This window comes from Amphiura filiformis, chromosome 14 (assembly GCF_039555335.1).
Source record: "Amphiura filiformis chromosome 14, Afil_fr2py, whole genome shotgun sequence".
In the NCBI taxonomy this organism is placed as follows: domain Eukaryota; kingdom Metazoa; phylum Echinodermata; class Ophiuroidea; order Amphilepidida; family Amphiuridae; genus Amphiura; species Amphiura filiformis.
The window spans coordinates 48,405,501-48,421,188 of NC_092641.1; the positions used below are offsets into that span (position 1 = coordinate 48,405,501).

General features: G+C 37.0%; 1 protein-coding gene across 1 annotated transcript in view; it reads right to left on the bottom strand.

The window, feature by feature from the left end:
* Positions 1-11,961: 11,961 nt before the first annotated feature.
* Positions 11,962-15,688, bottom strand: part of LOC140170221 (uncharacterized) — a 45,323-nt gene continuing 41,596 nt past the window's right edge. Inside the window, 4 exon segments of the mRNA XM_072193558.1 lie at positions 11,962-13,320; positions 14,049-14,114; positions 14,726-14,798; positions 15,399-15,688. Coding sequence (XP_072049659.1) covers positions 13,070-13,320; positions 14,049-14,114; positions 14,726-14,798; positions 15,399-15,688 — 680 coding nt within the window. The 3' untranslated portion in view covers positions 11,962-13,069.

Below are 15,688 nucleotides of genomic sequence, written 5' to 3' on the forward strand. Positions count from 1 at the left end.
ATGCAAATTCCAATCACATTAGGCCTACCGTAATTAACATCAACAGTTTACATGACGAGTTTGATTTAAGCAAGTCTGCAAACTTTAAAAGGCATTTCACCAAAGCGTAGTGTGCCCTAGGTCTCTGGGGGAGTCTTCCAATCTCATAATGGGCCCAATGTTAAAACCTCAAAAAAAAATAGAGCGATAAAACGAGAAACACTTACTTTTCGTACCACATTTTCTTCAATGTCCAGCCTATGATTTCCTTGATCAATATGTTCTTGATAGGGCAGCGTTCGCCTAAATTTTAGACCAGAAGATGCTAAAACACGAAGCACTTTTACCAAGCAGCCGGCCTGTGAAGCACAAACTTTGCGAAATGATTTCGACCGAATCACTTCGTGTCGTCTGCGAGAAAAAAATGTGCCTGAACAGAAATAGTTTAGGCCTAATACAAGAAACCAACAAAATTTTGAGTAAAAGATCCTTTTACTATTGTTACGACAATTATTAGCAGTTGTCATAGAATGGGTAAGAATGACTTTTAATTCAGCCCTAGAGGAACTTTTTTTCGTGCGTAATAACACAAATTATAAAAACTAGCGGGACACCCGCGCTTCGCGCGGGTCCCCGCTAGATGAGTAAATGGGAGCGTTCACTAAAACAGGAGGAATTACTTATCTAAATATGTCTCTTCTCACATTTTCTTTTTTAGTTTCTTCTGCTTAGCTTGTGATTTTCCTCTTCCATGTTATTTATTTATTTAACCCGTTCCCATTATTTTCTAAATCTGTTCTTTCTTACATTTCCCTTTTAGCATCTTTTTTTCATTTGCTGCTTATGATTTCCCGTTTCCATGTTTTTACTTTCTGTTCTCATTATTTTAGCTTCTTTTTTCTTCTTATATTTCCTGATAAGTTTCTTTCCTTCGTTCCCGTTTCATTTAGTTACTTTAACCCGTTGGCTTCATGTTGTTTATACAACACACATCTTTTCCCGTATGTATTACGTCTTCTCATAGCGTGACTGCGGACGTGTTCACCCGGTATCCCGTGACCCGTCCATGTACCTTTTTGTCCTTTATTTTTCCTTCTTTCCGTATTCTCATGTCCACTGGTCTCTGGCTCGCAAGTCGTGTGGCTCTGCGCCGTTTACGCGCGCATTTGCGTAATGCGCATTACGCATGCGGCGCCGACGCGCTGCCGGCCAGCTGCAGTGACGCGTAGGCTGGTAACCGATTTTCATAACAAAAACCCCGTTTTTACCCATATTTTCACTGTTTTTGCAGCCAATTCTTGACCGTTTTCAACCAAATTTTCGCATAACCATCTCGGTATATGGTTCAATGTCCCGTATGAATTTGGCGACATTTGGATTGAAACTGACGGAGCCTTTATACACGATACATAGGCCTACATAGATAGATAGATAGATAGATAGATACATACAACATTCCCCTATTTATAGTAAGATTCACTTTGGTGCGCCGGCAGATAATGATATGCGGCAGCGCAGGTGCAAATACACCTGTCAATCAGCTGATCAATTAATGTTTGCATGTATAGTTGACTTTCCAGTTTATGGTGCTCCTCGCACTTGAAATTATATCATCAAGGCCAAACTGCCAAAGCCCCTTGCATAGCGCTGCACAATGTTGACCAAAATAAGGCCTCAAAAATTGTTTGATTGGCGATAGGCCTATATAAAAAATGGGATAGGTAGGTAGGGAATTTTTTTAGTACATCCAAGGACATTCTTTATGATAAAAAGTTATCACCACGTAATATAATTGAATACCTGAGTGGAAGAAGGGCCCAACTCCATCAAAACTGTTTTTGAGATATTAAGAAAAAACTTAATATTTGGAAAAGTTTGATAGGCAGAATGTTTTCAGCTTCAGGGGACCTTTAATACATGAACATACAATATTACATACATTCGAAATCATATATGATGTTTCCATGGCAACGGTACAGGTGTTAATGCGAGCAGGAGTTGGGCCCTTCTTCCACTAATATACTGCAAATGCCCGTTCCGTAAGCAAATGTGTTATAAATAGCTACAGAAATTGGGTAATTATCCATTAATTACACAAGTAGAAGCATGTAATATGTTAGCAAGAAAGTTTTTTGTAGTGAAAAGCAGATTTCATGGATGAACAAAATTCCTCTTTAACCCAATATTTGTGGAAGAAGGGCCCAACTCCATGGAGTTGGGCCTTTCTTCCATGAAAACCATGATTAAGTGTATGTGGAAGACTATTTAGAGAGTGGATTTTGATTCATCTTTCACACACAAGGAAGAACAATCTGCTGGCAATAAAATGCTGGGTCTAACTCATTTTTGTAAAAAAATGGAGTTGGGCCCTTCTTCCACTCAGGTATTCAATTACCAATGCAACTTTCAAAGCTTGCATTTGATAAAAGCCTTGGATCTTCTTTCTTCTTTTTTAAATTTAATTATTTTGTTTCCTCTTTATTTATTTATTTCTTGCAAAAATAAAAGAAAAAGAAACGTCTAGGATCGGGTCTAATTCTAGGGTAGGTCGGGTTACGCCAATCAAAAAAATAAACTTTCTTGCTAACTTGCACAAGTAGAAGAATGTAATATACATTCTTCTACTTGTGCAATTAATGGTTAATTATCAAATGTTTGTAGCTATTTATAACACATCTGCTTACCGAACTGGCAATTGCAGTATATTAGTGGAAGAAGGGCCTAACTCCAGCTTGTATTAAGGCCTGTACCGTTGCCATGGAAACATTATATATAATTTCGAACGTATGTAGGCCTAATATTGTATGTTCACGTATTGAATGTCCCCTGAAGATGAAAACATTCTATATATAAAACTTTTCCAAATATTAAGTTTTTTCTTAATACATGTATATCAAAAACAGTTTTGATGGAGTTGGGCCCTTCTTCCACTCAGGTATTCAATTTAACTCGAAACTTGGAATCAACATGTTTCGGTGATGGGCCTCAATGTGAGGTAGAAAACACACTGTTAATCTGGTAATGTACCTTTAACTTGACTTGGGGCTATTCCAGTTAAAATCCACACACTCCCTATATGGAAAACATGACTGGAGAGAGGAAGAGCAAGGTACACCAATTTGACGTGGGGAAACAAGTAAAATACAGGCTAGACGGTACGCACGGGGGAGGGGGGGGCAAAAACAGCAAATTTAGGCATCAGAAGTAAAAACAAAAAGCCAAAAAATACCAAAAATACCAGTTCCAAGGGCCATAAACCTGTATATACAAAAATGCACCAGAACAAGTGATTGAAATCATTGTGCATATAAACAGATATGATAAATCAAACAACCAATGTAGGCACAAAAACAGACAAAGTTTGATGGCCCAAAATTGCCAATTCCAGAGCCCGCATAAGCCAGGACTTTTTTCAGAGGGGGGAGGGGGGGGGGTAGGGGGAAAGGCAAATTTCCAGGGGCAAGGCTTTGACGAAAATGGTCAAAAATGGGCTAAAAATTACAAAAAAGGCCTCCCACAAACATGCTATAGTTTAAAAACAAATCTCTCACAAGGGGGTGTAAATGCCTATTTCTAATGGAGTAACCCCATTTGAAATTCACACTCTATGTGGAAGATTAAGGCCATGTCTTCCATAAAGGGGTGTATGGATTTCAACTGGAATAGCCCATTACAATTGCAACCCCCCCAAAAAAAAAAAAAACACCCAAAAAACAAAAACCACTGTATAAGATATAACATAGCACTCAGTACATTTAACAAGTTGCAGTCTTTTTTATTCATATATTCTGTCAAATTGAAGAATATTTCACATACAATGCATAAATGAATACTTGGCATTTTTCTGACAAAAAATAAATAAAATATTTGATAGTGTTGAAATATTAACCAGCAGGTACTTTAGTTGATATATTTTTCATATCAAATATTACCTGTGACTTTTTTCATTTATTTTTCTTCAATTATATTGTACAATTAAGTATATTATATTTAAGTGGTGTAACCCGATGACCTGAATCACCTGATCAATTCAGTATCGAAGTTACGTAATGTTACTATGTCAACGGGATCACGCAGCTAGAGTAATGAACCACGATCGAAATGATCACCACATAAAGTATATGGCACTCGAAGGCATACCAAAGTAGCGTGATCCGGTAACCAAGAGAATTACGTAACCACTTCGATGCTGAATAGCCTCATCCCTCTTCTTTTTTTTTCCAATCAAACTGAGATTATGGTATTAGAAGAAAGCTTATACCGGTAACCGTAAAACCTTGTCTACAAGCATAATAAGACCTGATAAGACCATAAGTCCACTTGGCCCCCCAACATGTATACACTTAAGTTGCGTATAGTTTGGTAATGTTTTATACATGTTCAGGGGCCAAAACAAATCTTTCACAACCTTTCATGATGTTTTCACCCTGGAACATGTATTAAACATTATAAAACCGTAAGAAACTATACGTAATTAGTGTATACATGTTGAGGGGCCAAGTGATCTTCTTGCGCTCAGGTCTTCGCAGTGCTTCTGATGAAAGCTATGGAGTTTAAGCAAATAAATTACAGATCCAAGCATATACAACCAAGTATTATTGTAAGACCAATCTATTGTATTGGTATATGTACGCTTGTTTCATATTAATTAAGATTTAATCAAAAACACTATATACATGTATGCTTGTAGATGAGGTTTTACGGTATTCAAAATTCAACGCCCCAGATTATTACGTTTCTTTACGATGGCGTGAACAGAAAACAGAATATGACGAAATCGGACCATGCCCCTTTTAAGTATATTTCAATTCTAGGTGCACAATGATTATATCTTGGATTTTTAGTAAGAAAAGTCACCTTGTAATAAATTATATGTCTTTAACAAATAATAACATAAAATATTATAAAAATTTATATCATAATTATAAAAATGCAGGATAAATTAGAAACAAAACAAAATATACAAATAATGAAAGCATATTTTGGAATATAACTGTATAAAGAATGCATACTGTGGTCAACAATATTACATAAAAAATAACAATTCAAACTAAAAGTACTTGGCCAGGGTCTCAGCTAGGGTTGGACAAGTGGCCACCATTGTCAACAAACTGCCTGCCCAAAATTTGACCCTTAAATCATACACCAGAAGTTCAGTCAGTTGAAATAGCGACTGCAGCAGCCTTTATTTATTCTGGTTCTGAAAAAAAAGTCTGCTACATACCCTGTTGTATACGATATGTTCTTGCACAAATTGAACTGATAAAAGCACCACTTTTTGAACCTTTCTACAAGGAAGGTGTGTTAATGCCAACCCATTAGATCAGGCATGGGCACCCATACGGCCCATGGGTCAGTTATTCTACTGAAATAATTTCTTTGAACAAGTTCATGTGAAATGTTAATTTCAACTGTGAATTTGGTTCTTTTTGAACAATTCTAATGGAGTCACAATTATGAAAAAAAAAATCGCACAGAAATTTCCAATTTTACAGTGCATTCTATTCATAAAACATTGGGCTATTCCAGTTGAAATCCATCACCCCCTATGGAAGACATGCCCTTAATTTTCTACACAGGGAGTGAGTTTCAAATTGCTTACCTGAATGGGCGACTCCTTTTTGAATCTATACTCCCTGTTTGGGAGATTAAGAATATGTCTTTTATAGAGGGTGTAGGAACTTCAAATGGAATTACCCATAGGTTAAAACTAGGGCTCAACCGGATATCGTATCGGCCCGTTATTTGCGATATTGGTATCGGATTGGATATTGGTTTAAAAAAATCCATCACATCTATCACATATTATAAATGCATAGAAAACCAATGCATCTATAATATGTGATAGATGAAGATATATGGTTTGCATTAAGGATAAGAAACTAATTTTTTTGTAATGTTTTTTTTTTTTTCAAATTAACTGTGAATGATCCTAGCACTCCAGTGGTTCTCCTAAGTCACCGAAAACTTTGAAAGAACAATTTTTTTATACCGATATCGGTCGATATTATAACATCAATAACGATTATCAGATCAGTACACAAATGCCATTTTGGTTAAGCCCAAGTTAAAACATTAACAAAAATACCTATATTAATTTGCCCCCTAACATAATTTTGGTGAAACAATTGAGTACAATTATACACACATACACATAAGAAACTGGCCTTTTGTTTACTTTAAAATTGGCATTTTTTTCTTGCATACAATGACCTCAAAACAATATCATATACATACATATACATACACATACTAATGCCCCTTTTTACAATTACCCTGCATCAATCAGAAATGCTGTTGTAGGACTACAACGTATATATGCAAATGGGGATATTACTTTCCAAATTTCTCCAGCTAAAGCCATATTGTAACATTGGCTGTGGAGGACACCCTCAAGGTCAAAATTCTCATTTTAACATGATTGTAATGTACATTAAAAAAGGATTTCGTGATCCTAGCTTCCTCTTTTTATGACATTTTTCAGCAGATATCCATGAAAAAAGCTTATTCCCAAAATATCAGTTGTTTCCAATTTTGCATTTGTGAGTTATGCATGATTATGTGTATTACACTGCTCCATAGACAATGTGTTGTAATTTCGTTCTGGTATACCAGAACGGAATTCAAATTTCACAATATCTTTGCTAAACAAATTAATCTGCAAGAAATATTTTGTACATAAACATTATGTAGCCAGAGGGTTCCAATGATATAAAAATCTCAACTTTTTTTTGAGAAAAGTGGGGGATGATGCTGTGGATCACAAAATGCCCTTTTAATGAACTAATAAGTTTAAGGGTACACTGCCAAAAGCATGCTGTATTTGTGACAAAATACAATATTTTTAATACAACAATGTGTCCCATCGTTTAATTCACACAACCGAAATATTAGTCAAGCGCATACGCAATGTTGATAACAATCCACATACTTAGTGTTTTGAATGGTCATAACACATCAAAAGGACCGACTGAGTCACAATCGAAAGAGTGACATGCATTTGCAACATCGGCGCTGGGATTAAATGGCAATTTTCTATGCTTTATCTCGTTTGTTTGGCTCAAATTAAACGATGACAGTAAAAACTAACATTTTGTGGAAAAGAAATACAAATCTTTTGTTATAGAAATGTTACAATATGCCTTCAACCAGGAACATACATACACAATTTTTTATGACATTTAACCTTTCAACTGGGACTGATTTAAAAAAAAATCACCAATATGGGGTGCACTCTAAAATACATTTTTAGGTTATTTGCTCCCCAACTGTACATATTTAGAATGTGGGCACAATCCCGGTTGGAATGAAAAGTATCATACAAATTGTCTGTCGCAAACCATAGTGGCGTAGAGTAATTTTTCCAAATTTTCGGTTTCACATAGTGGCGTAAAGTTTAGACCTGGCCTTTTGAACTATTTAAGATACAGCTTAATAGTTTTAATTTCTAATGGAATCAGGCCATTGAGATATAACAGTGGAGGATCGAGTATCAACTCTGTTATTAGTAGCATATCCTTTACACAAGTTTTGCTTGGAAACATATTTTGTCCTTCAGGTACGCTACCAGTGGCGTAGCCAGTGGGGGGGCAGGGGGCGGTGCCTTCATGTAAGGCCGACGGAAGGCATTGGTGAAAAAAATGGGTTAACAATAGACTTATTTTGTACCCAGGGTGACAGAAAAAGGGGAAAATTGTAAAAAAATGATGAAAAATTGTGAATGCAATTGAATTTTACACACAAATTTTGTGTTTTTATGTTGGTACTGCCTATAATCTTTTTTTTTTTTTTTGCTCTTCACTTTTTCAAACCATGCAAAAAAAAATCACAACTTCCGTCGGCAAAAAATATTTCCGTCGGTACATTTACAAGTACATTTCGGTACATTTTCGGTTCCAAAATCCTGGCTACGCCACTGTATGCTACTATGTGTTGCGACCGACGACGAAATGTTTCCATTTGAAGGCGATTACAAATGCCTCATACACAATATCCAGACAATACATAATGTGCTTTTATATTACTTTTAACACATAAGGCCAAAAAATAGATTTGTCTCATGTCCCTCGCGTGCATTGAATTTCTGATGGTCAAAACATTCAAAAATAAAGTTTTATTTCACAATTTTTATATTTATATTTTATTTCCAAAAAATTGCCATTGGCAAAACATAATATGGGCCATAACCTGTGAGTTTTCAAGGGGTAACCTAACCCTCCTGAACACCTGATTTATTGATAAATAAAATACATGCCGCATTCGAGTTAGCGCAGGGCGAGTTAGCGCAGCGGTAATTCCCTCGCTTTGCACCACTGAGGTCCCGGGTTCAAGCCCCGGCGCGGCCCAAGGACTCATGTGCACTTGGTTTATCCCCATTCCATGCTCGCTCTTGCAGGTTTTCTCCGGGATCTCCGGTTTCCTCCTGTATCGCAAAAATCGGTGATTAGTTGTTTGGTTATCAAAAACTTCCTTCACCCAATGGAATTTGGGGAGCTGCACAGATAATTGGTGAATGTTACAATCTAAATGCGGATAGGTGTGCGCCGTTCGGCAGCAACCTAGTCGATGCGATCTGATTGTGATGATTCACCATTGCAGCGAAATTACAGCGCTTTGAGTCCTCTAAGATCTGGAGAAAGGCGCTTTATAAATCCAAAAATTTATTTTATTCGATTTCAAACTTCCATGGGACATGAGACAAATCTTTTTTTTTTTGGCCTAAATAATATTTTAATAAGTACTGTATATTAACATACATACATAAATACCCAAGACACACATATAACTTACAGTGTATTAGTACTGCCTCACATACCTGAACCTATATACATAATAAAAATATATAATTTATCCAATTATACCGCGTACCTTGTTTCAAATATTGGAACATTTTAGCGTATTCCAGAGCACCAGTATTGCACAACAAAACACTTCTCAGTCATTTTACATCCACTCAGACAAAAGTCAGAAATTTTTGAAAATTGAGTAATTACCATTTGTCAAGGTAAAGGACCAACAAAAAAATACCCCGTTCTACGTACAGGCCCTATACCTACCCAGAATTTCAGAAATTAGGGACTCCTTTTTTTGTATTTTAAAATATTTAGATTTTAGGTTATTTGCAACAAAACAATGGCTCGATCGACTGACCCTACTTGAAAGGTCCGTCTGCCCATAGAACAGGGTTTTTTTTTGTCTTAGGGGTTGTGAAATAATTATCTCCCATCCCCTCTTTTTCCATTTAATTCAGTATAACTTGGGGAAATAAAGTCGCTTGATCTTGCCAACAAGATTTTTTCGAACAAAATTATCCACCTAATGATTACTTAATATGGCACCTTAGGTTAGTGTCTTTTGTTTTAAGTGTTTGGATAATTGTTTGTGCACAGTATTTATCTACACTTTGCAATGTTTGCAAATTGGGTTCCCAAAACTTGTGCATATGCAGAGGGAGGCAAGGATGTTTTGGCAAGCCGAGGAGGGGGAAGCACATTTTGGCAGTTCGAGAGGGCAGATAAGGATTTTTTGGCATGCAGAGAGGGCAAGCATTTGTTGCCAGAACATTTTTAAATTAGCCAAACTGGGGAGGGGTGGCAGATTATTATTGTACAGCCCTTTTAGTAACTTGTTCAGTACATTGATGTTAAAATCCCAATGTTCATATAGCATACTTGGTTACAAAGTTATTAACTTTTCATATGGTAATTTTTTTAAATGATTTTTCTCCTTATTTTTGCCTATATCTGAATTTCATTATTATGGACTTTGGTCTGATAGAGATGTGAAAGTGTAGTAGAACTATATAACAAAACCACTAAGTTCATAGGTGGAGGAAGCAGGGGGATTCCCCCTAAATGCTTCCATGGAGGGCATCTCCCTAAAACTCCTGAAAGAAAAAAAGGTTACCCTGTACATCTTCCTTTGCTTTGGAAAAAAAATGTTACATTGCAGAATTTTGTACGCTTTGTGTGCACTGGCCAATCAAATACCAAAATTCACTTTCATTTAGGAAAAAATAGGCTAAAATTGAAATTTATAGCGCGCTTCGCCCATAAATGTCCCAGTCACACCTGCACAAAATATGCTTGCCCCCCCACTAAAATGTAATGCTTCCGCCACCACTGAATATGTTTTACGAGTTTTAACTACTTTCCTCAAACAAGACAAACACATTAGTAAAAAGAAAGACATTACCAGACAAGAAGAATACATCCCTGTCTAGGGAAGCCTGAAAGGGGATCATATATTGGTGAAACTGAAAGAGCATTAAGAACCAAATTCCTAGAGCACTGTTGAATTCATCCCAAGTCTCCCAGCACATCCACATTTGGCTATTGCACTTGAAATCCATACACCTCTATGCGAGACATGACCTTACTCTCCCACACAGGGGACGTGAATTAAAAAAAAAAAGTCATCCATCCAGGTAGCCTCATTTGAAATTCACACTACCTGTGTAGAAGATTAAGGTCATGTCTTCCATTCGCCGTAGAAGTGATGTAATAAGAGGATTAACTACCATAGCAATAGACGAATAAAATTGTTAAATATATCGTCCTGCATTACAACGTTCACACAGTACCTATGCATTGAGCCATAGATGTCAAAGAACAGGGATAAAGACCTGGATCGTAATTCTATAGAATATTCATATATTATCATGCTGATCACTCCCACCTGTAAGAAAAGTATCTTTGAAAAGATCGGTATTGTATTCAATCTATCATTCAAGACATACACAGGTGGTGAGTGCAAACTGTGGGTGGTGTAGGAAGATATATTCAAAAATTGTATTCATCTATTGCTATGGTAGCTAGTAAATCCTCTTATTACGTCACTTCGACGGCGAATTGGGGGATGTATGGATTTCAACTGGAATAGCCCATTGAATCTCCATGTCGATTTGGACAAAGTTAAGATACTTTTTAAAAGAACCAATTTTATAGGTAAAATGTCCGAAAAGTCACTGATACATGGGTTGCCTGTCTCCTGATAAAGATCAATGCTGGGATTGAAAATGTTAGGTACATCTTAATTTTGTGCTGAGATCATAGGTTAAAATAAATTGTGATAAATCTACTATTGCCCTTGTATAAACCCAACCATACCTATATACATAAAATTGTCACTGGAGTTCCCATGGTTGCTTGGCCTGTTCCTGGTCACAACAATGGTGTATTCCAGTTGAAATCCATACACCCCCTATGGAAGACATGACCTTAATCTCCCACACAGGGAGTGTAGATTTCAAATGGGGTTACCCAAGTGAAAGTCATGTCTACCACAGAGAGAGTATGGATTTCAACTAGAATTGCCCAATCTAGACAGATTGCTGGTGATCAAAGGTTAACATACAAGTGATTATAAATGCTAGCAGATATTCACTTGTGGCCCAATGAGTTACCCGCAGTTTGAGTGGTAGCTACTAGTGATTTGCAGCTAAGCATATCTGCTTCTAAATGATGCTGGCTAGTTGTTTTTCCTGATAAAGCGTCTGGATGTACATGCAAAATATGTCACCATAATTAAACCTATGCTTGTAGCAACAGCTTATGCATTAAAAAATCTTCTATTGGATTAATCAGTCATACCCTAATTTTTTTTTAATATTTAGGTCCAGGAATAGCACCAAAAAGTATTAGAAATACACCCAAAATCACACAATTTGCATGACTTTTGGAAAGAAAGTTATAAAATCTCCCCATCTACCCCCATTTTTTCAGCCTGTATAGTGTTACGCCAATATAACAATGGGCTATTCCCGTTGAAATCCATACACCCTATATGGAAGACATGACCTTAATCTTCCACACAGGGAGTTTGAATTTCAAATAGGGGTTACCTGAATGGGTGACTTCATTTGAAATCTACACCCCCTGTGTGGGAGATTAAGGTCATGTCTTCCATAGGGGTGTATGGATTTTAACTAGAATAACCCAATCTTTTTAGGCTTTAGTATGATACAATCATTCCTTGTATATGTGATATGATCAGGAAAAATAAGACGGAAGTCAGAAATATTGATTTTGAGATATAGCCAAACAAAGGAAGCATTTCCTTTTGTTTCCTATTGTTTTGGAAATTCTTTAACTGCTCACATCTTTTGAACTGATTGTCCAAATTCAATGGGGTTTTCTACAAAATATAGCTTTGAAAATGCTGTTTACAATCCTATAAAACAGAAATTTGAATATGTCAGACTGATTTTGCTTGATCTCACCATATATTTTCTAACATCACCCCAGGACAAACTAAACCAAACCACTTTTGCTACTATTGTTTTTTGCTGAAGGTGATAAAAAGGACCATTTTCTTACTCACTGGCCATCACATGTCATTTCACCAAATTACCTCGTAAATAAATACAGTGGAACCTAGTGAACACAATAAATGTTAGGACTCAGATTTTACTTTGTGCTAACAGGAGTTGTATGTTATCAGGTCAATATGGGGCACAAGATACTTGTAGAGGTGTTACCGACACATGATTACTAATTCAGCACTTCGTCAGGAAAAAAAAATGATAATCAACATTTGTCGACACTCGTAATGAGATCTAAAATGCTGAATAAAGTCGATAGATAAGCTTAAAATCATTTCGATATGAGTTGCGATCGTCAACTTCCGATGCAAACATACTTCCTGGTTCGTTTTACTTCCAGGTTCGGGTCATGATCTTCAGGAGGTAATTTTCGACTTTCCGATGAAAATATGATCATACGGTAAGCTTATTTGGACAAAATAGCACAGAATTTAATTTTTTTCTTTTTGACATGTGCTTTAAAGTGTTAAAAAGGGACAGTTTATTTTGATATATCGGATTTAGGGTCATGTTGGCGATAATACGACACATACGACAATCGATAACACCTTAGATACTTATTATACTTTATGCGCTAACATAATTATGCGTTAAATAGGTTCCACTGTATAAATAAATAAAAATAAAAACAAATAATATAAAAAATATATCTGCTGTGTAGTACATGTAGTATGTTTACAAGACTGACGAATTTGGCTACCTTGAGGGTACATTAAACCATGCTGCATATAAATCCATAGAAATGAATCATTTGTGTGCTGCGTCCATTCAAGTCGTTTTCCTCTGTTGAAAGCGGCTATTACCGAAAGTCCCCATGTACTCTGCCCATTGCTGTTCTTTATACGGCAGTACTTTAGCGCATCGTTTGTTGGGGGCGCTGTTCTGATTCTGTAGTCCACACCGGCAGGTGAGGCGTAGTCGGTAGACGGTCAGCTCACCGCCGTGGACGTTGAATGGGTAGACGTCTAATGGATTCATATTACTCAACAGCTGTGCTTTTTTTTGTGCAGTTTGGTGGTCTGGAAAATCAATATATCATAAATAAGAGTCAGCATCACAGACTACAGTAGGCCAAAAAATTAAGGTACCAGTTATGTTCACTCCTTGTATATCCTAAACAAAGAATTTGTAGACAGAAAGTTGACGAAACACACATACTTTAACTGGATCCTGCTGATAGGCCCTGCACAAGCCAATAAGAATTTCATGAGGGCATCCCATTTGACAGACATAAATCATAGGTGGGAAGCACGGTGGCCCAATGGTTACGGCGCGAGCTTCATGATCGGAAGGTTGCAGGGTTTGAGCCCCACCACGGCCAGTGTGTTGCGTCTTTGAGCAAGATAGCTTAATTTCCAATTGCTTCACTCCACCCAGGTGTAAAATGGGGAGCTGCTGGGGGTAATCACAATCTAAGTCGCTGAGAGTACCTGCGCATCAGTTGTGGACTTGGTGAAGTGGAAATGATTCTGATATATCCTAATGGCAGCGGAATAATTGTTGAAGTGTGCTGATAATTAGGCCATGCCTAACAACAAACTAACTAACAACATCAAACAACATTTATTTATTTATTTTTATTTATAGGTAAGTGCAACAGATGGAACAGCCTTGACCAAGATTATCTGGGTCAACGAGTGCAAAACTTGTCAGGCTCCTCAAGGATGATATTCTTGAGTTTATCTCTGCCGGCGATCATAGAATTAATTATCAACAAATATATATTTAAGATGTTAATTACACTTACTTTTCTTTATACAAAACGCCCTACTCCGTTCCTCATATGCATCATGGTCCAAACCATAAAAAGCATCTGAAAATAAAACAAACAATGGAGTTACTACTTGGCAATTAAAATATTGTTTGACCCAAATGCTAATATCAATTGTTTGAAATGTTCCTACATGAAAAACATTTTTAATATTTCATTTTCAGCCCCCCCCCCAAAATGATGGCGGGTTAGTGTAGTGGTCTTCTCACTCGCTTCTCACCGCTGTGGCCCCCTCCTTTTGGCAAAATGACAAATTAGGTCGAATGCCCCCCCCATATTTCAAACCCGATTGGCACTAATGCCTACCCTACTTGGCAATTAAGTCCGTCTGCAAGTATAGTTGGATTTTGCTACCAAAAAGGGGATTAATCCAGGCTCAATTACTGATAATTACCCCCTTTGGTCAAATACACTTCCAGCTGGGCAAGCCCACCCAATGATAAACCACAACAGACAATCCAAAAGATAGAAAATTGTTATGTAATAATGTTATTATGAAACCTGTTGGCACACTTTTCCAACCATGTTGATATAGTTCTTTAATGGGAAATCAGCAGGAGCTAATTGGAGGGATTAGTGGTTTTGATTTTTATTCCTTTTTCGTAGAGCAACCACAGAATAGAATAGGATTTTCTGTCTCCTACGGTACTTACTTCCAGGTTTTAGTCTTTCTGTTTCATTGGCTGTCCAGGCTTTAAGACAATGCTCTTCCTCAGGAAGAATAATCTGAAAAGAGGGAGAAAACAGTAAATGAATAAGTCTTTTCTGGGTGGTCAAAGGAGAAGTACCACCAACGGCCAACACCAAGTTAAAAATGTTTTTTTGGTGCACAATGACATAAAATGTATTCCATTGAAGCTAAGTAGCTTTGGGATACAGAATTGTCCCCTTTTGAGTGAAAATACAACATATTTAGCCAAAATCAACAAGAGTCGCCACAGAGAAACATTTTCTAAAGGTATTGAACTAACACTTCCACTATTTGGCACTTCACAATATGACAGTAAAAGAAAGAGAAATGCAAATATTTGTCGTCTGCGGCACATTTGATTTGGTCTTTGTGTGGTCTTCGCAATATAAATATCAATCTCCATACCCAATGCTTGGCTGTGTCTTTCACACAGATTTGTGTTCAGACGTAATAGTTGCGTTTGCATTAGCGTCGATGACCCGGAATTGTAAACGGGGTCATCCATAACAAACTTTGGAAAACCGATTTGAAAAGGTCTATTGAATGGCAGGGTTGGCACAATTTAAATCAATTGCCAGAACAAAGAAGAAAAGAGAAATGAAGAAAAAAAGGGAATGAAAAGAAAACGCACTCACCTCCTGGTCAGAAGGATAAAACCAATACATAGCAAATAACAAATCAATACTCTGCGATGAATCCACATCATCAATAGGGGGCGCTAAACTACCCGTGGACAGCAACCGCATTATTCCCCCAGCATCATGGGAGCCAGCGTGCCTCCTTGGTCTTTTATGGATTCGGTGTCTTAACTGGCCCCTATCCAAATGTTTGTCTAATTTTGAGTTATGATTAATCAACCTATGTTTTCTTAAATGGTGATCAGTTCTTTGTACACGATCTCTATTATGTGAAAAAGTGTTTAATT